The following is a 25,575-nucleotide window of genomic DNA, read 5'->3' on the forward strand; positions in this document are numbered from 1 at the left end:
TGGGGTTTGCTTTCCTAAACCTTAGGAGCAGAGAGTAGAAGACATGTGATTTCCCAAGGAAACTTGGGGTGCTAGATAGATATTCACTCAGACTTGAAGCAATTTGTTTGTTCATTATTTCTGAAATAGCTATTGAGCTGAATAGATATTTGTATCCTCATATCATAAGCTTGACCAAAGACCTAAAGTGCCTTGTACTGTTGTGGAAGTGCTATAGGAAGCAGCGAAGACTGAGATGACAGGAAGCATAATGAGACTTGCAGGTTCAGATGAGCAGCCATTCTTGAGACTCAAGCTCCCATCATATTGTCACTCATGTCCTGGTTGCCTTGTTGGGCTTGAGTCTCTCCATCTCTAAGGTGGTCTGGCTTCTGGTACTGTCTTGAGAATTCCAACAGAGAATAGGAGGCATGCCAATATGGATAAAACAACAGAATTACTTATATTTTTATTTTCTAATTTGATCATAAAAAATAGTGTCATAATTATATTATTTTTACGTATAGCCAGTTTAGCTTTGAAGTTTGTCTACCAAGTTTTGTTTCATTTAGACTCTAGCTCTGCATGGTGTATTGGCAAGTTAATTTGCAAGAGAAGATTGTGTGTGTGTGTGTGTGTGTGTGTGTGTGTGTGTGTGTGTGTGTGTGTGTGTTGGGGTCTCACTCTGTCACCCAGGCTGGAGGCAGTGGCATGCTCTTGGTCACCATAGCATTGACCTGCTGGACTCAGGTGAACTTCCTCCTCAGTCTTCCAAGTAGCAGGAACTATAGGCATGTGCCACCCTGTCCAGCTAAAAGAAGATATACTTATAGCTGTACTTAAGATTTTATAGAGGTATTCATATTGACTGCTTTTTGTTGTTGTTGTTGCACAGATGAAAAAAGGTTTAAGACCCTGAAGGAAGAAGGAAATCAATGTGTGAAAGACAAAAACTATAAAGATGCCCTTAGTAAATACAGTGAATGCTTAAAGATTAACAACAAGGAATGTGCCATATATACAAACAGGCAAGTTCTTTGTGATTTTATATGTTCCTTATGTTTTAATTATTAGAAAACAGTTATTTTATTTTATTAATTTTATTTATTTTTATTTTTTTTTGAGTTGGTGTCTCACTGTCGCCCAGACTGGAGTGCAATGGCCACTCCCGGCCACCGCAGCCTTGACCTGCTGGGCGCTGGTGATCCTTCCGCCTCAGCCTTCCAAGTACCTGGAACTACAGGCGCATGCTACCACGCCTGGCTAATTTTTTTTATTTATTGTAGAGATGAGGTCTCGCCTGCCCAGGCGGGTCTCGGACCCATGGGCTCAGGCAATCCACTCACCTCAGCCTCCCAAAGGTGCGGGATTACAGACTGAGCCACTGAGCCCGGCAGAAAACAATTATTTTAAATAATTTTTAAAAATTAATTGATAAAATTAATCACCAAAGTTTTGGGTCATGGTTCTAGGAATTTATTATATATTGAGTTGTCCTAGGTGAGTGTTTCTTTTCTTTTTTTTTTTTTGAGTTGGAGTCTCACTCCGTCGCCCAGGCTGGAGTGCAGTGGCACTGGACACAGGCACACACCACCATGCCCAACTAATTTTTTGATTTATTGTAGAGACAAGGTCTTGCCAAGTTGCCCAGGCTAGTCTTAAACCCCTGGACTCAGGTAATCCTCTCGCCTTGGTCTCTCAAAGTCTGGGATTACAGGCCTGAGCCACCGTGCCCAACGATGAGTGTTTCTGAAGGAGTTGGGGCCATGGGAGTTCTGGAGAGACTGGGGACATGAGTGTGGGTGGGATGGGAGGCCTGACATAGTCTGTGTTACCGGGTTCCCACAGGCTACTGATGCTGCTCCAAGTGGGCATTTCTGGCTATCTAGTAGCTAGCTAAGCCTGGGCACTGCCCAGCATGGAGGGAGCAGGAGTCAATGGCCTTTCAAAACAGTGTCTTATGGCATGATGTCCTTTTTCTTCTTCTTCCTTTTTTTTTTTTTTTTTTTTTGAATGGGCGTCTCACTCTGTCATCCAGGCTGGAGGGCAGTGGACAGCCTCAACCTGCTGGGCCCAGGTGATCCTTCCCCTGCAGCCTTCCAAGTAGCCACCACGTGTTACCATGCCCGGCTAATTTTTTGATTTATTGTAGAGATGAGGTCTCGCCAAGTTGCCCAGGCTGGTTTCAGGCAGTCCTGGTCTCAAACCCATGGGCTCAGGCAGTCCATTCACCTTGGCCTCCCAAAGTGCTGGGATTATAGGCGTGAGCCACTGTGCCCAGCCATGCCCTTTTTCTTCTAAAGTACTGAGGAAAGGACCCAGTATCTTATAGAGTACAGTAGCAGTGGGCAGATTATTCGAGAATGTGACTTGGGTGCCATCATTACCACATGATGAAAGATAGCTATACAGAACATGGTGAAAGTGTATTGGCAGCCTTTTTGCCTAAAATGTCACTAAATACAACAGATAATTCTCTGCTCTTGTCCTGTCCAGCCTCTGCTTTATTGGCCTCTTGGGTTTCCGGTTTTCCATCAAGATCCCTTGTCCCCTTGGCGGTGGTAGCAGACAGCCCATTGCCTTGTCCTCTCCTCCCTCTCTAGGCTTTTCCTTCCTTGATGTTTTTGGATTCCAAAGGTCTAGATCCATTTTTTTGCGACATACTCTCGGGACTATTCTGCTCTTTCTCCAGCGCCATTCACCACCTTATGATGCTGTCTCCCAATCTGTCCCTACGCACCTATGGCTGTTGTCATCCCTGACCTCCCTCTTCCAGTCAGCCAGCATGCTTGGTGGTCCTCTTTTCTAAATCCAAGGCCCTCTCCAATGCGACTTTTTGTCCACACCCACCGTCACTCCCTGCTCTGGGCTACTGTCATATCCTCCCAGATGTCTGCAGCACCTTCCGTGGTGTCCCTGTGCAGCCTTGTTCCCTCTCATCCCATTCTCCCAAGTTGAAGCTAGAGTGATCTGTCTAAACATGGCGAATGTGTAAGCCTCTGTTAAAAACGCTTGAGTGGACTTCTGTGAAGCTCAGGGTAAATAAAGCTCAACTTCCCAGTCATGATTTACAGGGCCCTTTGTGAGCTGGCCTGCCGATTATTCCAGCTTCATCCCTATACTCCATTTGGAACTTTTCTTTCTTTCTTTTTTCTTTTTTTCTTTGGAGTCAGAGTCTATTCTGTCACCCAGGCTTGAGTGCAGTGCTATGATCATGGATCACCAGAGCCTCAACCTCCTGGGCTCAAGCAATCCTCCTGCTTCCGCCTCCTAAGTAGGTGGGACTACAGGTGTGCACCACCATGCATGGCTAGTTTTTTGTTTTTGTTTTTTGTAGAGACAGGGTCTCTCTGTTTTGCCCAGGCTGGTCTCAAACTCCTGGGCTCAAGGAATCCTCTTGCCTTGGTCTCTCAAAGCGCTGGAATTACAAGCGGAAGCCACCGAGCCCAGCCTAGAGCTTCTCTTACCTCATCAAGAGCACCACAGGTCCGTGCACATACTGGACCTCCAGTCTCCCCTGCCTTCATCTTAACTCTCTCAACCCAGTGCTTTGGCACTGGATAATTCTCCCTTCACACTCTGGGTTTCAACTTCCCAATGCCTCTGCTTCGGGGAAGTCTTCCTGACTGCTGCGCCCCTCGCCTCAGCCCCACTAGGTCTGCTGTGTTCCCAACTGTGTGCTCCCAGAACATCTTGCGCAGGTTTTCTGGTGTTTGCTTATTTGAATGGCCCGTCTCCTACATTAGACTGCGTCTTCCTAGAGAGTTGTGTCTGCATTTTGTCTGCAGTTGTCTCCCCAATGCCATACTTTCATGCACAGCAAGGGAGCCCTAATTCGAATCAAATGTGTGGTTTCAGTTGCAACAGTTGTGGTGTAGAAACAGCCTTACGGAGCTACTTTCTGGGTTTTCTTAGCTGTCTAAACTTACAGATACACGACCTTTGCCTTTCGTAATACTCAGTTTCATTACATTATGCCAGAGCTCTCTGTTACCTGAAGCTGTGCCAGTTTGACGAGGCAAAGCAGGACTGTGACCAGGCGCTTCAGCTAGATGACGGGAATGTGAAAGCGTGCTACAGACGGGCACTGGCGCATAAAGGGCTCCAGGTGAGGACGTCTTCGTTGTAATATAGAAACCTTGGTTCTGAGCGAACCAAGAACCAAAGTTCGTGGTTTCCATGAACACAAACCTCAGAGTCACGAAATGGGAGCGATTCTTCTGGTGTTTTATCCTAGTACTATGCTGATTGGTTCTAAAACCTTGGAGTAGGCTTCACATACCGCCCCTAACTATAATGTGGAACTAGGTAATTCCTAAGACTCCTTCCAGCTCAAAATTATGATTTTGTCTCTAATTTTCTAGGAAGCATTGTTAGTTATAATAGGTTCCCTCTAAGGGATGGGAAGGTTTGTTACTGAATTACTGAAAGCCACTAGCAGTGCCTCTGGCTCCTCCAGCAAGGGTTGGGGTTGGAGCGTGGGTGGGAGGAAGCATCTGAATGGAAGATGGGTCACCCAGTGGAAGCTGGCTGAGACATGTTAGAGATTCGAAAGCTTATAGTGATCTGGGCCTTAAGCCCAGATGGCAGGGTTGTCCACAGAATGGCGTTATTCTCTAAGAAAACCACAGCATTCGTTTAGAAGAAAGAGAATACTATATAATTGCGCTTTTCTTTCTTTTTTTTTTTTTAAGTAGGAGTCTCACTCTGTCACCCAGACTGGAGTGCAGTGGCACACTCACGGCCACCGCAGCCTTGACCTGCTAGGTTCAGACAATCCTTGTGCCTCAGCCTTCCAAGCAGCTGGAATTACAGGCATGTGCCACCACACCTGGCTAATTTTTAAAAAATTTATAGTAGAGATGAGGTCTTGCCAAGTTTCCAGGGCTGATAATTTTTTGATTTATTGTAGAGATGAGGCTCCACCAAGTTGCCCAGGCTGTTCTCGAACCGTGAGCTCAGGCAATCCCCTCACCTCGGCCTCCCAAAGTGCTGGGATTATAGGCTTGAGCCACCATGCCTGGCCTTGCACTTTTCTTTGTGCAGATTCTTCTGCAGAGAAATCCTGATGAACATTCACATATTAACAACACAAGGAAAAACCAAAACATATTAGAAAATGGCATTTCCTGAAATAGATTTTTTGTTTATTTGTTTGTTTGTTTTGAGTCAGAGACTCACTTTGTCACCCAGGCTGGAGTGCAGTGGCACACATGGCTACCTCAGCCTTAACTTGCTGGACTCAGGCAATCCTTCTGCCTCAGGCTTCCAGGTAGCTGGATCCACAGGTGTGTGCCTCCATGCCTGGCTAATTTTTTTTTTTTTTTTGAGTTGGAGTCTCACTCGGTCGCCCGGACTGGAGTGCAGTGGCCGCTCCGGGCCACCGCAGCCTCGCCTGCTGGGCTCCGGTGATCCTTCCACCTCCGCCTTCCGAGTAGCTGGAATTACAGGCATGCGCTACCACGCCCGGCTGATTTTTTGATTTATTGTAGAGATGAGGTCTCACCGAGTTGCCCAGGTGGGTCTTGAACCCGCGGGCTCAGGTAATTGACTCACCTCAGCCTCCCAAAGGGGCGGGATTACAGGCTGAGCCACCAAGCCTGGCTGTAAAGATTGTCTAGATGGTATGTGGCACCATGAATTAAAAGAGACTCCTTCACAGTTTACTCTTTGAACTGAGTGGATTTGGGTAAATGAGGGTGGAGCCGCATGACTCATAAGCTGATGTGTGTTCAGACTTCTAGAGCACGTTTCACTCATATTGGCTGCCTGACTGTGAACCTGGATGGCTGACTGAAAGGCTGGGATTTTTTTTTTCTTTTCTCAAACCCTTGGACTCAGGCAATCCCCTCGCCTCGGCTGAAAGACTGGAATTGTATATTTTCTTGGAATGAATCCTAGAGATTGTGTTATGAGGCAGAAGGATAATCTCAAATTTGAGTAATCCTATCCCACATTATGAGGCTGGTGGCTTGTTTTTCTCGTTTGATTTTTGTATCACTTGATTTGTATGTCCAGTCTTTTGAGGTGTGTGCCAAGTGAATTTAATTTCAGGATCTTCAAAGGCTACAGCTGCTTTTCAAGCGAGTCAGAACTCACACCTGGGCCTGCTTGCTCAGCAACTATAATGAAGACATGGCATGGGGCACAGTGCACAGCAGGTGCCCGGCCAGCGGCTCCCCGCGGACACTGCTTTCCTTAGAGCTTTGGTTGGTTTTGTTTTGTTTTGTTTTCTTTTTTGAGTTGGAGCCTCACTCTTTCGCCCAGACTGGAGTGCAGTGGCCGCTCCCGGCCACCGCAGCCTCGACCTGCTGGGCTCCGGCGATCCTTCCGCCTCAGCCTTCCGAGTAGCCGGAATTATAGGCGTGCGCTGCCACACCCGGCTGATTTTTTGATTTACTGTAGAGATGAGGTCTTGCCAAGTTGCCCAGGTGGGTCTCGAACCCGCGGGCTCAGGCAATCCACTCACCTCAGCCTCCTAAAGGCGCGGGATTACAGGCTGAGCCACCGAGCCTGGCTCATGGATAACTTCTTTAGGCCACAGTTTCTTCATTTTAGAAACGGGAAGAATAAATGGTAATGTTTATTGTGAGAGCAAAGTAATACTTGTAAAATGCTCAGAATGGTAAGAGTTGGCTTTCCTGACTTCCACTTGCCCTCTGGCCCCTCTCCCTGGTCTTTTTGTGCGGTTCTGCCTAGAACACTTAGGCTGTAAATACAATGTCACGTTTTTCCCTTGTGAGTTGCAACAGTGCTGTTGTAAGACAGTGGTATGTGGAGATTTGTTACTAATAGTACATAATGTACTATGGTTTGTGAATAATGTGTCTTTTTCCTAGATTAGAACAGATTTAAGGTTTTCCGTTTAAGTACGTCACTCTTGCTTTGGTGTGTTGCTGTGGGGGGAGGGAGAAGGGCTGTGGCATTACAGCCAGGTCCCCCGGAAATGCCACATAGCCACGAGCTTAGCTTCCCTGTGGCTCAGCCCCGGTGCATGCTGTTACTGCTGTGCTGTGAATACTTAGAGAGGTTACACATCATTGTAGTTTTGCCTCCTCACGCGTTGGTTTGATCAAAATATGGGCCTAGTCTGTAGTTCTAGAACATAGCTTGTCACAGCAGACCGATCCTGTGGCCTGATCCTGTGGCGTCCGCCTCTGCTACCAGAGTCTGTGGTCGTGTCTCATTAAACTTAGAGTCCCTTTCTTTCTCCTCAACTTCTCCAATGTATTGTCTGACTCTCGGGGAAGAGTAAATGTTGATTCTGGCCTGTTTTGAAGAGTGAACAACTTTGAAGCAGTTTATGAAACAGGAGTATTATAATAACTACCATTGGCATAGCACTGTGTAGGTTTAAACACTCATGTGTTATTTAATAATGTATTCCTTGGTACAGGCTTGTAAACATTTGAATAGAGCTTTTGTTATCCTTGTTTTAAAGATGATCTGAAGCCCAGAAAGGTTAAGTAGGACTTTGTTTAACTTTGAGCACTAGTAGTATGGCAGGATTTCACAGAAAGAGACTGGATACCACGTCTTCTTTGCCAGGAAGCAGCATTTATTTGTGCCGGCACTGGGGCCCAGTGAATTCACATTCAAATACTGAGCCCCGAGCACAGGGGGGCATTTCCTTTTATACATTTTTAGCTTCTTTGTCCCCCCGATGAGACTTACCTATTAGTAACATACAGTCTAACTGGGTATTTCACAGCTCAAGGTTTCAGCGGAGTTACACATGCGCACTTCAGATTGGGGGCTAAAGTCCTTTCTAACATAAATCTTTCTAAGAAAGCTCTTATGGTGCTAGAAAGACTCTTTCATCTATTCTGGAAAGGCTTTTATCTTACTGTACTAGGAGGGCCCTTTTTCTTCCTGGGAAGGCCCTCATTTTATTAGGCTTGGGGGGGGATGCTCCCTGCCTCAGTAGGTGCTCATGTGATGTTCATCCTTTCATTCATTCATTCATTCAGGAGCAAGGGCCTGTCATGTGTGAAGGACTGGGCAGGGTTGTGTTAATACGGAATTGAACTTGAGTTTGCCAGCTCCAGATTCGGTGCTCGCTCTTCTGTGGCACATGTTCACTGTGTCATGATTCTCATATTTGAGTTGCACGCTCACCCCCCAGGCCTGTTTTATAAGAGCAGTACGAGTAGTGACCCTGCACACACTGCACAACTCACTTCATCAGGCCCCCTCCCACCCGGGCTCACCTAGGCCCCTTCTTTTATTTATGAAAATCATGTTCTCTGTCTTCTTTCTTACAGAATTATCAGAAAAGCTTAACTGATCTCCACAAAGTTCTCCTACTAGACCCAAATATTGTTGAGGCAAAGATGGAACTGGAAGAGGTAACCAGATTCCTTAATGATAAGGATAATACAGCATCATTCAACAAAGAAAAGGAGAGAAGGAAAATTGAGATTCAAGAGGTATTTGTATTTGATTATCTTTGAAAGTATTCTTTTGGGGATCTTAGGCTGGATTTGAAGGTCATGGTCCTGTGAGTTCTAAAGCATTTAAAAGTTTGTGTTTGTATTCTGATAATCAGTGAAAGTATTTCAACCCGTTACAAAGACACAGCTTCTTCTTTGCCTTAATAAGGTACGATTCTGTTTCCCTGCATGGGCCCCTGGCTGAACTGGAGGCTGCTTGCTGCAGTCCTTCTTTTCTTGGCCCCCTCCCTCTGGCCAGAGCTGAGCTGCTTCCTCCCAGAGTGCAAAGGGAGCCTGGGGCCCCTGAGCTTTGCTTCAGGGTGGACCTGGAGGATCCTGACGGGACAGTTTAGATGCAGGGGCCCTGCAAGGCGCACCCTGTGGAGATTCTCTGGATTGACCCCACCTTTTTTTTTTTTTTTGAGTCAGACTCTCACTCCGTCGCCCAGCCTGGAGCTCAGCTGCACACTCATGGCCACCCCAGTGTCAACCTGCTGGGCTCCGGCCATCCTTCCGCCTCAGCCTTCCAAGTAGCCAGAACTACAGGCGCGTGCTACCACACCCAGCTGATTTTTTAAAAAATTTATTATAGAGACAAGGTCTCACCAAGTTGCCCAGGCGGGTCTCGAACCCGTGGGCTCAGGCAGTCCACTCGCCTTGGCCTCCCAAAGTGCTGGGATTAAAGGCTGAGCCACCAACCCCAGCCGATTCAGACCTTTTTAGTACTCTGAAATAAGACAGCCTCATCAGAGATTATGGACTACCTTAGGATGAAACTGCCTTGTGACTTCAGATAACTCAAATGTTTTGCTTTGTCATTTGTTTTGCTTTGTCATTAGTGATGAATGTCAGGGGGTAAATACCTGTACCTTCCTGGATGCTAATGGCATCCCACTTATGGTCTTGGCATTACCACTAAATATAAGAAACGAATCTGTGAGAGAATTTAAGTAAGTTAACTTCTCTGTTAAAATTGTAAGAAAGGGATAAAATTGCTTTCTTCCCTCCTTCCTTCCTTTTATTTTTTTTTTTTGAGTTGGAGTCTCACCCTGTTGCCCAGACTGGAGTGCAGTGGCCGCTCCCGGCCACCGCAGCCTCGACCTGCTGGGCTCCGGCGATCCTTCCGCCTCAGCCTTCCAAGTAGCTGGAACTACAGGCACGTGCCACTACGCCCGGCTAATTTTTGATTTATTGTAGAGATGAGGTCTCGCCAAGTTGCCCAGGTGGGTCTTGAACCCGTGGGCTCAGGCAATCCACTCACCTCAGCCTCCCAAGTCACGGGATTACAGGCTGAGCCACTGAGCCCAGCTGATTTTTTGATTTATTGTAGAGATGAGGTCTCACCAAGTTGCCCAGGTGGGTCTCGAACCCGCGGGCTCAGGCGATTCACTCACCTCAGCCTCCCAGAGCGCGGGATTACAGGCTGAGCCACCAAACCCGGCTCCTTCCTTTATTTATTTATGTCGAGGTCTCAGTCTGTCACCCAGGCTGGAGTGCAGTGGCACAATCACAGCCCAAGCGATCCTCTCACTTCAGCTTCCCAAGTAGCTAGGACTACAGGCGTGGGCCACCACACTCGGGTAATTAAAAAAATTTTTTTTTTGTAGACATGGGGTTGTGGTTCACTGTCACAGTGTATTTTTTTTTGTCATGAAGGTGAACGAAAGCGATGAGGGGGAGCCTGAAATAACCTCAGATGTCTCTGCGGACCACCCTGCTTCTGGGAAGGGAAGCGAAAGCAGTGAGCCCCCAGAATCCTCCATAAAACTCCACCTCTCCAAGCCTAATAACGCCTATGAATTTGGCCAGGTTATAAATGCTGTCAGTACCAGGAAAGATAGAGAAGCCTGTGCACGTCTTTTAGCCGCCACTGCGCCGAAAGATTTGCCAGTGTTGCTGAGCAACAAGCTTGAAGGGGATACCTTCCTCCTCCTCATTCAGTCTCTGAAAAGTCCTCTCATTGGCAAAGATCCCTCATTGGTGTATCAGCATCTTTTATATCTGAGTAAAGCAGAAAGGTTTAAGGTAAGTGGCAAAGAATTGTGTGATAGATGTTGATTTTTTTTTAGGGTTTCTGTCACTTAGAAATGTTATTTATGCTAATATAATTTTTTTCCCTTTCTTTTAGATGATGTTGACACTAATGAGCAAGGGCCAGAAGGAGGAAATTGAACAGCTATTTGATGACCTTTCAGACACACCAAACAGCCATTTTACTGTAGAAGAGGTACAGGCCCTAAAAAGGCAGTATGAGCTTTAAGTCAAGATCCCTGCTGGACTTCTATGCACGTGTGTGTTCCAGTGATGCGATGAGATGGTGTTGTAAGAGAACTGCATGGATAAAGCTTGGCTAAGAAAAGATCCCTTGTTTCGGACTGCAAACATTTTACGTATTTTTATATGTAGAACATGTATATTATGTGGTCTCTTTTTTAGTAGTTGTAAATATGTTCTTACGTACCAGAGCCAACACTTGTATATTTAATGAGTATATTTGGAAATTGTTCAAAATACATTTTAATTTATAGTATACATTTTCTTTTAATAACTCACCTGTTATAATTGTGAGTTGTGTGGCCAATGGAGTCCTCTTAAGTTTGATAGGAATGAATTTCTTGAATGTTCTTTTTAAAAAGTAAAAAGTCATTAATGGTGATTATTATATCACCTTATTTTCTGCTAAGGTAAACCCCATTTTATACTAGTAAAATGTGGATTACAGTCAGTTAAAATGAAATGCGACACTGACGTTTATAACATAAAATGATTAAATGAATTGTGTTTATTAATTTAGAGCTATAAACTTTATCTTTTCTAACTGGAAGAACTGCCTAATAACTAAGAAGAAAAAGTGCCCAAAATTTCTACCACCTTTTACTAGATTTTGAAAAGCAACTTTCCTTTATATATTGCTTACTTAAAGAAAAAACCCCACTATATAAAAGCAAACTAAGCCTGCATTTATATTTGAATTATCACTCCCATATTTTTCCTAGTCCCTTAAATGGCCCCTCTCCTTTTGTTTTTGATTTTCTTCTTTCGTCACGATACTCCTTTACTGTAAAAAGGAGAGTGAAGAGTTCTCGCCATGTTGAAAGTTCCTTTTTAATTGGGTAAAGTAAAGGCATTTTAGTCTCTATCAGTGTACTGTCATTTGTTCCTGCAGTCTATAGTAAATTTCCCTTTTCTGGATCATTTTCTTATTCATATAGAAATGAAGATGAAAGGCTAATTTCACTTTGTATTTCTGTACTCATTAGTTTATCTAATATTTTATAGTTATAGAATATTTTAAAATCATGGGTAAATAGTACCTTTCAAAACTGTGTCATTTTTCTTTCTTTTTTTGGAGTTGGAGTCTCACTCTGTCACCCAGGCTGGGGTGCAGTGACACAATCACAGCAGCTTTGACCTTCTAGGCTCAAGCTATTCTCCCACCTCAGCCTCTCGAGTAGCTAGGACTACAGGTGTGTGACACCATGCCTGGCTAATTTTTTTATTTATTGTACAGATGAGGTCCCACTCTGTCGCCCAGGCTGGAGTGCAGTGACCGCTCCCGGCCACTGCAGCCTCGACCTGCTGGGCTCTGGGGATCCTTCCGCCTCAGCCTTCCAAGTAGCTGGAACTACTGGCATGTACCACCACACTGGGCTAATTTTTTGATTTATTGTAGCGATGAAGTCTCGCCAAGTTGCCCAGGCTGGTCTTGAGCCCATGGGCTCAGGCAGTCTCCCAAAGTGCTGAAATTATAGACTTGAACCACTGCACCCGGTCTAAATTTGCTTATTTTTTAATGTTCAGCAAATATGATCTGGGCTGACATGTTTGTTGTAAAATAATATACAAAAATACTTTCTAAGTTTTATACAATATAAGAGACTCTCATTACTATTTCTGGTTCATGGGCAATATGAAAGTTCCCTGTGTACAGAGCTTGAATCTAAGGTTCCATGTTGCCTATGCCACCCTCTTAATGTCTGCCTCTGTAGTTCCCACCACATGCTCCTGTGGCCACCCTCAGCCTCTCGACCTTCGCTGAAATAACCGAAGCCATCTCATATGACTGCTCTTGACTTATCGCCAAATTACATGGCCCCTTCTCTCCTGGAAAGTAACCTTACCCCTCTTTTCTTTTCTTTTTGAGTCAGAGTCTCATTCTGTTGCCCAGGCTGGAGTGAAGTGGCATGCTCACAGCCACCACGGCCTCGACTTGCTGGATTCAGGCAATCCTTCCACCTCAGCCTTCCAAGTAGCTGGAACCACAGGAGCGTGCCACCATGCCTGGCTAGTTTTTTTATTTATTGTAGAGACGAAGTCTTGCCAAGTTGCCCAGACTGGTCTTCAACCCCTGGACTCAGCCAATCCTCTCACTGTGGCCTCCCAAGGTGCTGGGATTACAGGTTTGAGCCACTGCGCCTGGCCTTAACTTCTCTTTTCTAATGCTGACAACAATCTCATCCCTTCCTCTACTTCCAGGACTTTTTCTGAGACTAACACCTTCTCTTTTGTATCTGCAATATCTCCCTTTCCATTGCTGCTTTCTTTTCAGCCTATAAACCTACTCAGCTCTTCTCTCCCTACAAAAAAGTCTCTTTTTGAACCTCCAAGCTTCCATCCTTCTGCACACCACTATTTTGGAAACATGTAGCTTTCGCCAGGCACTGTGGCTCACACCTTAATCCCATCACTTTGGGAGGCCGAGGCAAGAGAATTGCCCTCTAAGTCCAGGTGTTCAAGACCAACTGGGCAACTTGGCAAGATCTTGTCTCTACAATAAATTTAAAAAATTAGTTGGGCATGGACGCACGTGCCTGTAGGTAGTTACAGCTACTTGGAAGGCTGAAGTGGAAGGATTGCTTGAGTCCAGCAGGTTGAGGCTGCGGTGACCATGAGCGTGCCACTACACTCCAGCCTGGGTGACAAAGTGGACTCCTACTCAAAAAAAAGCCAAAGCAAAAACAAAAAAAAACACAACTTTCTCCAATTTCCCAACCTGTTCCTTTTTTTGAAGGAGTTTTGGCTTCTGCCATCTGTCACTATTGAAACGTCTCTCAGCAGCAACCTTGACACATCTGGCAGCCTTTTCTTACTCAGAATTGAGTTACATTGTAGCCCAGAGAGATTTTAGATCATCTCATCTAAATCTCATCCGTTCAGGCTGGGTGCAGTGACTCAACCCCTATAATCCCAGAACTTTGGGAGGCTGAGGATTGTCTGAGCCCATGGGTTGGAGACCAGCCTGGACAATTGGTGAGACCTCATCTCTACAATAAATCAAAAAATAATAAATCGAATCCTTTCACTTATATGAGAATCCAACTAAGGACACATCTGAGGGATATTGTGTATTATGAAATGCTTAGAAATTGACTACTGGTTTTGCCCTTTTGCTAACTGGAATTGGAGGGAAAAGGAAGTGAAATTTGGAGGTTGAGTTAACACAGCCAAAATGACAGCTACAATATTGAATCTAAACAGGCTGTTATATTTCTCTTTTTTTGAGTAGGCGTCTCATTCTGTCGCCCAGGCTGGAGTGTAGTGGATAAATGACAGTACACTAATAGAGACTAAAATACCTTGTGTCAGTTTTGTTTTTTCCTCACTACAAAACACTGCAAGAAATATTCCAATACATAAGTCCTTACTTTTTGATAGTTTTAATTATAGCAGGTAGGTTCATGGATATCAAATGGCTAGATTAAAATGCATGTATTGCCAGGCTTGGTGGCTCAGCCTGTAATCCCGCGCCTTTGGGAGGCTGAGGTGCATGGATTGCCTGAGCCCGCGGGTTCGAGACCCGCCTTGGCAGCGAGACCTCATCTCTACAGTAAATCAAAAAATGAGCCGGGTGTGGTAGCACATGCCTGTAATTCCAGTTACTCGGAAGGCTGAGGCGGAAGGATCGCCGGAGCCCAGCAGGTCGAGGCTGTGGTAGCCGGGAGCGGCCACTGCACTCCAGTCTGGGCGACAGAGTGAAATGCCAACTCAAAAAAAAAAAAAAAAAAAGCATGTGTTTTAAATTGGTTACCAGATTGCCCTCCAAAAAAGGTGTCACAGTTTATAGTCCACTAACAATCCATGTGTCCCCTTTCCCTGAATCCCACCACCAGTAGGTATTAGAGCACTATTGTGTTTAAAACACTGTTGGGCATAAAGTAACACCTAGTACCTGATTTTACATTTTTCTGGCTAGTAAATTTGTAAATCTTTTTGTATTTTGTCTTTTGCTATTTTTTGGCTCCAGAGATGGAGGGTAGTATTCAAATTTGCTGTTCTATAAATTGGCCATGGTAGCCTTTGCCTATTTTCGTTCTTTTTTTTTTTTTTTTTGAGTCAGAGTCTCACTCTGTCACCCAGGCTGGAATGCAGTGGTGCACTCACAGCCACCACAAACTTGACCTGGTGGGCTCAGGCAATCCTTCTCAGCCTTCCAAGTAGCTGGAACTACAGGTATGTAGGAGACCAGAAGGGGTTGCCAATTTGGAGCTGAAAGCTGGTGCTTATATAGCCCTAAGTCCAAACCAGTCGGCTAGCACTAGCTGTGAGCTGATTGGTCCACACTTAGCTGTTCTGATTGGTCGGTACTAAGGACCAATTGGCAAGAGGTAGGGGCCTAATGGTGAGTGGATTGGTTACTTGACGATCCCAGCAGTGAGTACTTAAGCTTTAACTTGCGAGGCTTGCAGGGAGCTTGCTTGCAGGTAGGTTGTTTACCAATGCTGAGACTGAGGCCTGCCAAGTTTGCTACATTGTTACCAGAGGACCCTCCCATCTGCCTAGCCTTTCTCTAGCTATCTCCTGTCTCATTCCCACCTCTGGAGTAGTAACCCTAACTACCATTAGGGAGTAAGGACGATGACCAGTCTGGCTACTTCCTGCTGGATCATGGGCATTGTATGGGACGGCAGCTAGGGATCCTCTGAAGGGCAGTCTAAAGGTTCTCAGTAGAAAGAAGCTTCCATGTGTATCACCATTTGGTGTTTGATGGCCCTTCCATTGAGCCCCACGTTCAGGTGCCAAAACTGATAGGGATATTTCAGGTCAGCCTGGGCTTCGAGAGTGTCAGCTCAATGGGTCGGCCAACCAAGCCCCAGAGAGGGTTGTCTCGAGGGGCTGGTAAACCTAGCCCCGGGAGTGTTGGCTCTAATGGGCTGGCAAGCCATGCCCTGAGAGTGTTGCTGGTTCGGTGGGCTGGCGAGCCTAGCCCTTGGAGTGTCTCAGCTTCAGAGTCTCGTCCTCCTCCAGCAGCTCTCCTGGTTCAGTTGTCTCCGTCGGCTGACAAGCCAGCCTCTGGGGGTGCTCAGCTCTTCGGCTCTGACCATCTTCTGCAGCTCTTCAGGTTGCAGCTCTTCAGGGTCGAGGTTGTCTCACGCCCAGGAAGAACGAGGGACACTGGACAGCCGGAAAGTAAGAAAATAGGATTTATTGAGAGGACAGAAGAGCTTCCACAGTGGGAGAGGACCCGAAGGGGTTGCCCCAGGGTTGTTTTATGTGATTCATGTAAAATGCCTGGTGGTGCGTCGTATCTTATTTTTCCTTCCATGTGTGTAATTGTTTGCTTCCTGTAAGTATGAAGATCTCATCTATATTGTTAGAAAAGGATAAGAATGCTCTCTTCAAATACTATGAGCACCTTGATAGTTATTTACTGGACAACAGGCACACATTAAGATCCCTCCAGTAGAAATATTATTTCCAGAGAAGAGGCTGCCCATCGACCTTCGGTGCCAACTCCTGGAAAGTAGTCAAATTACAACAGCCAAGAGATTACCCCACAAGGTGAGCTGCACAGAGCACCCATCTGTAATAGCAAACATCTTTCTTTTCCAACCTGTCACTGTTTTGAGGCTGAGCCCACACACAAACAGTTGTGCATCCAGGCTCTGGCACAGGCTGGTGGGTTCTCAGTAAATGTTTATTAGATAATGGATCTAGAGGAGATGGCCTGACTGGTTCTCTTGTTTCCAGAGTTCAGACTAGGGAAGTTCTTTTTGGTTTGAGTCAGGGTGGTGCTCTGTTGTCCAGGCTGGAGTGCAGTGGCACAATCCCAGCTCACCACAGCTTCAGTCTTGGGGCTCAGGAAATCATTCTGCTTCAGCTTTCTGAATAGCTGGGACGACATGCACATGAAACTACAGGTTGCTAATTTTTTTTTATTTTTTGTGAAGATGAGGTCTCACTATGTTGCCTGGGCCAGCCTTAAACTCTTAGGTTCAAGTGATCCTCCCACCTCAGCTTCCCAGAGTTCTGAAATTACAGGTGTGAGACACCATGTCCTGCCAGGTTCCTATTCTTGAGCAGCTTACAATGACACTCTAAATATTGCGCATTCTTGGAATGTTTGCATAGAGTCCCTTGAGAACCTTACACGGTCCAGGAGATTGGAAATCTAAAAATATCTCTTGTGATGCTCAGAGAAACTGGAATTTATGACCTACTGGCATGGAAGCTGAGTGTGCAATCATTATTAACTGAATTGTATAAGCACTGTAAGATGAACTACACTCCTTTTTTTTTTGAGTTGGAGTCTCACTCTGTCGCCCAGATCGGAGTGCTGTGGCCGCTCTCGGCCACCGCAGCCTCGACCTGCTGGGCTCCGGCGATCCTTCCGCCTCAGCTTTCCAAGTAGCTGGAACTACAGGGGTGCACTACCACGCCCGGCTAGTTTTTGATTTATTGTAGAGATGAGGTCTCGCCAAGTTGCCCAGGCGGGTCTGGAACCCGCGGGCTCAGGCAATCCACTCACCTCAGCCTCCCAAAGGCGCGGGAGTACAGGCTGAGCCATCGAGCCCGGCTGAACTACACTCTTTATGACCTTCTGGGCAAGGTACTGTGGGGAATAAATTTAAAAAGCTCCTGCTTTTAATGAGCTTATACTTCATTTGGAAAAAATCGGCAATATCATCAAATGCAAGAGAGTCTAATAGGAAAAAACAGCACCAATGAAATGTTCAAATGTCAAAGTAATGTATTAAAAGGGCTATGTAGATATTTACAAAATAAATAATAAAAAAATAAAAAAACTATCACACTGGTCTTAAAAAAAATTAAAGAGCCAAGTAGAGTTATTCAAAAACATTTCAGGGAGAAGTAAAATCTAAGCCAGGTTTTGAAACAGACTCACGTGAAGGAATAGGAAGAGCTCATTGTGATAAAATTACTTTACTGTAGAACTTCCAGTATCACATGCACTAGAAACTTACTTGCAAACTCTGCTGCTGAGGGTACCTTCACTGTGCAGGAGACAGAAACCAGACAGGAGGCTTACGAAGCAACCTGAGTGAATTTTCAGTTTTATCTTAGGGTTTTCTTTTCTTTTCTTTTTTTTTTTTTTGAGTCAGAGTCTCACTTTGTCGGAGTGTAGGGGTTGGAGTGTAGGGGCACGCACACAGTCACTACAGCCTTGACCTGCTGGTCTTGGGTGATCCTTTGCCTCAGCTTTCCAAGTAGCGAGAAATAGAGGTGTGCACCACCACCCCCGGCTAATTTTTTGATTTATTGTAGAGTTGAGTTCTCACCAAGGGACACATGGGCTCAGGCAATCCTCTCACCTCAGCTTCCCAAAGTGCTAGGATTATAGGCATGAGCCTCCTTAGGGTTTTAATAGTGACCCAAGTTAAATCCAAAGACAGCCTAAAACTTCATCTTACTACCTGCCATTTGAATTATTTTCGGTCAACTTCCCATATAGAAAACAGGACCAATTATTGGCTTTAATTAAGTAGTGGGTTAAGAGGACATTTCAGTAAATACATTTTTGATCCTAGTTCATCATTTATGCTAAAAAAAATGGCTACAATCTCATTAGGGTGGCTATATTTAAAAAAAATAGACAATAACTAGTATTGGTTAGAGTGTGGAGAAATTTAAAACCACATATGTTGTTGATGGGAATGTAAAATGATGCAGCTGCTTTGAAAAACAGTTTGGCAGTTCATCAGAAAGTTAAACAGAGATGCCATTTAACCCAACAATTCTGAAACTCCTAGCACTATACCCAAGAAAGCTGAAAACATGTTCACACAAAAACATGTACACAAATGACCGTAGCAGTATTATTCATAATAGCCCAAAGTGGAGACAATCCAACTGTCTTCCAATTAACTGATCAATGGATCAACAAAAATGTAGTATTTACACACAACAGAATATTATTCAGTCATAAAAGAATGAGGTGGTGATACATGCTGCTCCTTGAACCTTTAAGGCACTGGTAAGTAAAAGAAGGTAGACACAAAAGGCCCCATTCTATGATTCCACCTATATGAAATGTCCAGAATGGACAGATCCATAGAGGCAGAAAGTAAATTAATGGTTGCCAGGGACTGAGATGCAAGGGGGTTGGGAACTGACTGCTCACAGGTACAAAGTTTCTTTTGGGGTGATGAAAACATTCTGGAGTCAGACAGTAGTGATGCCTGCACAACTTGTGGATACTCTAAAAATACTGCGTTATACACTCTCAAAGTGTGAATTTTATGGTATGTGAATCATATCTCAATTTTAAAAAATAAATGAGAGGAAAAAAAATCCACAAACTACCCAAAGTACTGATTAACATAAAGGCAAATTCTCGATCTTCTCCTCAATCCTGAAAGGCCACTCTTTTGAGCGTGTCAAGAACTTGCCAGGAGGAATAAATGCTAAAGAAAAGTGAAAGACTAAATAACTCCACCCATGATGGAAACAAGGTAAAGATGTCCACTCTTACCATTGCAATTTAACACACTACTGGAGGTTGAAGCAAATACAATAAGGGGGGGGAGTTATAAAAGGCATCCAGATTGGGAAGAAAGATGAAAAACTGTCTTTATTTACAGAGATGCCATTTAACCCAACAATTCTGAAACTCCTAGCACTATACCCAAGAAAGCTGAAAACATGTTCACACAAAAACATGTACACAAATGTTCACACAAAAACATGTACACAATTATCTATATAGAAAATTCCATAGAATACAAAAGACTACCAGAATTAATATGACTTAACAAGGTTGTAGGATTCAAGGTCAATACACAAAAACCAATTATATTTCTAAATACTAGTAATGAATAATCATAAATTGAGATATTTAAAAGATCTATACATTAAAAACTACAAAGCACTATTCAGATAAATTACTAAATAAAATGACAGATATACTGTGTTCATGGATAGGAAGACTCAGAAGTTGTTGTTTTTTTCAGTCACAGTCTCACTCTGTCACCCAGATTGCAGTGGTGTGATTACAGCTCACTGCAGCCTCAATCTCCTGGGCTCAGGTGATCCTTTCTACCTCAGCCTCATCAATAGCTGGGATTACAGCTTGGCTGATTTTTTTTTTTTTTTTGTAGAGAGGAGGTCTCACTAGTTCAAGACCCAGGCTGGTCTTGAACTCTGGACTCAAGTAATCCTGCTGCCATGGCCTCCCAAAGTGCTGGGATTACAAGTATGAACCAATCACTGCACCTGGCCTCAAAACTGTTAAGATGCCAAATTTCTCCAAATTGATATATGAGTTCAATGGTATCTCAGTCAAAATCCCAACAGGCTTTTTGGTAGAAATCTGGAAATAGATTCTAGTATAAATATAGTATTCAAATCAGTGAAAATAGGAAAGATTTAAAAAGTAGTGCCATCACAAATGGCTTCCCATCTGGAAGGAAATATAACCGGACCTTTATATTACACTAAATGCTAAGAAAAATCCAAGACAGATGAAAGCAAATGAAAAAAAATAAGTAAAAATCTCATATTACAAGTACAATTTAGGACCAGGGGAAACCTTACCCATGACTAGAAGGTGTGAAATACTACAATTAGACATACAATATAGCTCTCATACTGCACACACACACACACACACACACACACACACAAAGAATATATGGAGGAGGAGTATATGGGAACTCTCTGAGCTATCTTTGAAACTTCTGTGTAAACCTAAAAATATTCCCCAAATAAAAAGTTTATATAATAAAATAGAATGCACATACACAAAAGCTAATAAACTAAACAAATTATAGATCTGGAGAAAAATATAGCAATGGTCAAACTGTTTACAGTTATTGTTTACAAAAATCTCTTTTAAACTGACAAGGAGAAAACAACCCAAAAGAAAATAGGCTTTTGCTGGGCGGAGTGGCTCACGCCTACAATCCCAGCACTTTGGGAGGCCAAGGTGAGAGGACTGCCTGAGCACACGGGTTCGAAAACAGCCTGGGCAACTTGGTGAGACCTCATCTCTACAATAAATCAAAAAATTAGCTGGGCATGGTGGCATATGCATATGGTTCCAGCTACTTGGAAGGCAGAGACAGAAGGATTACCCGAGCCCAGCAGGTCAAGGCTCAAGGCCGCAGTGGCCCTGAGTATGCTACTGCATTCCAGTCTGGGCAACAGAGTGAGACACACAAAAAAAATCCCATAATTTTGGCCAGGCATGGTGGCTCAAGCCTGTAATCCCAGCACTTTGGGAGGCAATAGGATTGTCTGAGTTCAGGGGTTCAAGACCAGCCTGGGCAACTTGGTGAGACCTCGTCTCTACAATAAATTACATTAAAAAAAATTAGTCAGGAATGATGATACATACCGGTAGTTCCAGCTACTTGGAAGGCTGAGGCAGAAGGATCGCCTGAGCCCACCAAGTCAAGGTTGTGGTGGCTGTGAGTGCCCCACTGCACTCCAGCCTGGGTGAAAGAGTAAGACTCTGACTCAAAAAAGAAAGAACAAAAATAGGCAAAGGCTACCATGGCCAATTTATAGAACAGCAAATTTGAATACTACCCTCCATCTCTGGAGCCAAAAAATAACAAAAGACAAAACACAAAAAGATTTACAAATTTACTAGTCAGAAAAATGTAAAATCAGGTACTAGGTGTTACTTTATGCCCAACAGTGTTTTAAACACAATAGTGCTCTAATACCTACTGGTGGTGGGATTCAGGGAAGGGGGACACATGGATTGTTAGTGGACTATAAACTGTGACACCTTTTTTGGAGGGCAATCTGGTAACCAATTTAAAATACATGCATTTTAACCTAGCCATTTGATATCCATGAACCTACCTGCCATAATTAAAACTATCAAAAAATAAGGACTTATGTATTGGAATGTTTCTTGCAGTGTTTTGTAGTGAGGAAAAAACAAAACTGACACAAAGTGGTCATCAATATGAGTGTCTGAATAACTGCACCGTATCTATACTGTAGAATTTTTTTTTTTTTTTGAGTTGGAGTCTCACTCTGCCACCCAGACTGGGGTGCAGTGGCCGCTCCCGGCCACCGCAGCCTCGACCTGCTGGGCTCCGGTGATCCTTCCTCCTCAGCCTTCCAAGTAGCTGGAACTACAGGCGCGCGCTACCATGTCCGGCTAATTTTTTGATTTATTGTAGAGATGAGGTCTCACCAAGTTGCCCAGGTGGATCTGGAACCCGCGGGGTTGGGCAATCCACTCACCTCAGCCTCCCAAAGCGCAGGATTACAGGCTAAGCCACCGAGCCCGGTTTATACCGTAGAATTTTTATGCAGCTATTAAAAATAATGAATTGGAGCTATACAGTAGGCCTGAATAGATTTCCTGAAGAGCTTACTGAGAAAATCAAGAAAATAATTTACACATGCACTGCATGTAACTATACGAAGAAAATAGTATCATACATTTGGTCATCTGCACTGGTTATAGGGGTGGGGGCAGAAAAGAGAAAAGAGAGAACAAAGCAAAAAGGGAAGGGAAGGAGAAAGGGGATGAGGAAATAAATTCTTTTGTGTACATTTAATTTAAATTTTCATTAGTAGTTGTGTCCCAAACATCAGTTCACATTACCTCTAAAGCAGCCATTTCTTTATCTAGCTCAAAGTATTATACTCATATTTTCTTTCAATAAACAAACAACAAAAAGCCCCCAAAAGCAAAATTAAATGCCTTGGCTACGTTAACCTGGAAAGGTATGTTCCAGTGACTGCCATATGTTCTAGAATATTTATACATTGACATATTTGGTACAAAGCCTTGTTAAAAGTGGCTGCCTTTTCAGTCACTGTCCTGATTTAAACAACTTATTTTACCATACAATATGATGGCATGCCTGACCATCAACTCTGAGGTAAGCCCACAGACATCCTCATTCCCTCTGCTCACTCTTCTGTCCCATCATAGCAAGCTTACTCCTAATTTCCTTTACACAGGTAAATACTACAAGTATAGGAAAAATAAGAGCAAAGACAAGGTCTGTGTCCTCAATAGCCTAGAGTTTCTTTCTTTTTAAGATCTACTTTCCTAATATTGTCAACATGAAATTAAGAATTTGGAGGTACCTGATACACACGGTGTTGTGTAATATCTAAGGACAAAAGGTAGTAGAAATAGTTGCTCCACTGCTATTTAGGCAAAAGGCTGTGAAGACAAAAGAAAAACAGTAAAAGCAGGACTCTACTGTCACCAGCCAGCCCACACGTTCTGGAATTAGTCAACTCTTACAGAGGAAAGAGATTGCCTTTTGTTACCACTCATGTTATACAGATATGAAAATAAGCTGCTTCCTAACCCTGAAAGCCTGACTCTCTGTGTTAAAAGAACAAACAATTCAAATCTAGACATTCGTAACAGCAATCTACCAAACATTCAAAGAAGACATCATTACAGTTGAACACACCCGATACTGAAGTTTATCATAACCAGGTTAACATTTGAATATCAAATTCACCACATTAAATCATAATTTATTACCAAACATAATTTATAATGTATGATTATATGATGCCCTCCCAAAAAAAAGAACAGCCAATGAAATTCAACATACTTTCCAAGGTAAGAACTCTTGGCAAACTATAAACTAAAAGAAAACTTACCAAATTTGATAAAGGATATCTACTGCTATAACCTGCAGGAAATATCTTAAGTTGAAACAATGAAAGGCTTCCCTTTGAGATGAACAAATCAATAATGCCCCCTAAAACAACTGCTATTCAGCACTATATTCTAAAAGTCCCAGTCAGTGCAAATGGTCCAGAAAAAGAAACAATGTAATGATCTAAAAGAAAGAAACAAAACAGGTTTTTTTTGTTGTTTTTTGGTTTTTTTTGAGTTGGAGTCTCACTCTGTCGCCCAGACTGGAGTGCAATGTCTGCTCCCGGCCACTGCAGCCTCGACCTGCTGGGCTCCGGCGATCCTTCCGAGTAGCTGGAATTACAGGCGCGCACTACCACGCCCAGATGATTTTTGATTTATTGTAGAGATGAGGTCTCGCCAAGTTGCCCAGGCGGGTCTCGAACCAGCGTGCTCAGGCAATCCACACACCTCAGCCTCCCAAAAGTGCAGGATTACAGCCTGAGCCACCGAGCCCGGCAACAAAACAGTTTTAATCCCACCTCTGCCATTTACCAGCTATGCAACTCTGGGCAAAGCACTTACAGAGCCTCGGTTACTTAATGTATAAAACAAGGATCATAAGTGTACCCCTTTTACAGGGTTGTTCTGAGTAGTATGTAAATTAATGTTTAAAAATTGTTTAGAAAGTGTTTGGTACTTCAAAGCACTGTAAAAGTAAATAAAAATATTCACAAATGATGAGTGGGTGCATGGATATCTCACAGAATCTAGAAATAAACTAAAAGAGTAAGATATGCCAGATACAAAATAATTGTACAACATCGATGGTAGTTCTATATACTACTGATAACAAACAGAAAATGGCATTTTAAAAAGATGCCATTATAATAGAAAAAAAATACCAAGTACCTGGGAATAAAATTTAAGGTGTGAAAGACTTAAGACTTCTATAGGGATCATTATAGTCAAAATTGGTGGACTTTGATAGTTTATTCTAAGATGTTTACGGAATTGTAAAGTGCCAAGAACAATCAAGAACTCTCCAAGAAAAACAAGCTGGCAGACTTGCCCTACTAGATATCAAATCAAATTCCAAAATTGATGACTACATTGCTCATTAACTCACCTTGGAGATCTGTTTTTGAAAATACCCATTCATCTCTGGTGAGATACGTCTACATGCCATCTTATTCACTTCCTTTAGGTCTTTGTATAAATGTCCTCTAAGCAAAGACCTTTCCTGTTTGCCATATATAAAACAGCACTACTTTGCAATATCAATAACCCCACTCTACTGCACCTTCCTCAAATTTTTCATTGTAGCCATCATCTGGTTATTATTTTACATCTGGTTACATTATTTTAAGCCTATGTGTATATGTTTACTATTTTAATTTTTCTGCCAACTATAAGCACTTTGAAGCCAGAGTGTTTATTTATAGACAGTGCCTAGCTGTGTCACCCAGGCTAGAGTGTAGCAAGACCATAGCTCCAGGGCTCAAGCAATCCCCCTGTGTCAGCCTCTGAGTAGTTGGGACTACAAGCATTCACCAACACACCCAGCTATTTTTAACAATTTTTTTTGTAGAGATGAAGTCTCGCTATGTTGCCCAGGCCTAGCCTCAAGCAATTCTTCCACCTCAGCCTCTCAAAGTGCTGGGATTACAGGCATGAGCTACAGTGCCAGGCCAGAGTGTTTATTTGGTACTATACTGTATCTCTAGCATCTGTTTTTATATCTGTTGAGTAAATTGGTAGAAATCACAAAAATTCTGACTAGCATATGAAGTATAGTGATTCAATTTGAACTAAGTTTAAAAACTGCAAACTCCTTTTCACTATTCATCTAAATAGTTAGCTACCTAAACAACTCTCCTCATGTTTAGAAAATTATCTTGGGCATTCAAAATCAACCAGTATGTAAATAGTGCTTTTTTGGGCAATAATACTACTCACATTTTGTTGTTGTTGGAGTTTCACTGTCGCCCAGGCTAGAGGGCAATGGCACACTCACGGCCACCCCAGTGTCAACCTGTTGGGCTCCGGTGATCTTCCGCCTCAACCTTCCAAGTAGCTGAAACTACAGGCATGTGCTACCATGCCCAGTTAATTTTTTATTTATTGTAGAGATAAGGACTCACCAAGTTGCCTGAGCTGGTCTCAAACCCTTGGACTCAGGTAATCCTCTCACCTCGGCCTCCCAAAGTGCTGGGATTACAGACTGAGCCACCGAACCCAGCCATATCTAACACTAATAAGAGAATAAATGAAACAACAAAGCCTTAATTAAAAGGAACCATATAAAATGCAGCCTAGAGAATCCTGATAACTCTGGATGGAAAGGTAAAATTA

General features: G+C 43.5%; 1 protein-coding gene across 1 annotated transcript in view; it reads left to right on the forward strand.

Annotated features, from left to right (window-relative positions):
• Nucleotides 1–11,548, forward strand: part of SPAG1 (sperm associated antigen 1) — a 91,747-nt gene extending 80,199 nt beyond the window's left edge. The window contains exons 16-20 of the mRNA XM_021716337.1: nucleotides 875–1,007; nucleotides 3,961–4,087; nucleotides 8,244–8,408; nucleotides 10,068–10,436; nucleotides 10,540–11,548. Of these exons, the coding sequence (XP_021572012.1) occupies nucleotides 875–1,007; nucleotides 3,961–4,087; nucleotides 8,244–8,408; nucleotides 10,068–10,436; nucleotides 10,540–10,671 (926 nt within the window). The 3' untranslated portion in view covers nucleotides 10,672–11,548. The remainder of the gene's footprint in view (nucleotides 1–874; nucleotides 1,008–3,960; nucleotides 4,088–8,243; nucleotides 8,409–10,067; nucleotides 10,437–10,539) is intronic.
• Nucleotides 11,549–25,575: the final 14,027 nt, after the last annotated feature.

This window comes from Carlito syrichta, unplaced genomic scaffold (assembly GCF_000164805.1).
Source record: "Carlito syrichta isolate Samal-C Ts95f unplaced genomic scaffold, Tarsius_syrichta-2.0.1 Scaffold308755, whole genome shotgun sequence".
In the NCBI taxonomy this organism is placed as follows: domain Eukaryota; kingdom Metazoa; phylum Chordata; class Mammalia; order Primates; family Tarsiidae; genus Carlito; species Carlito syrichta.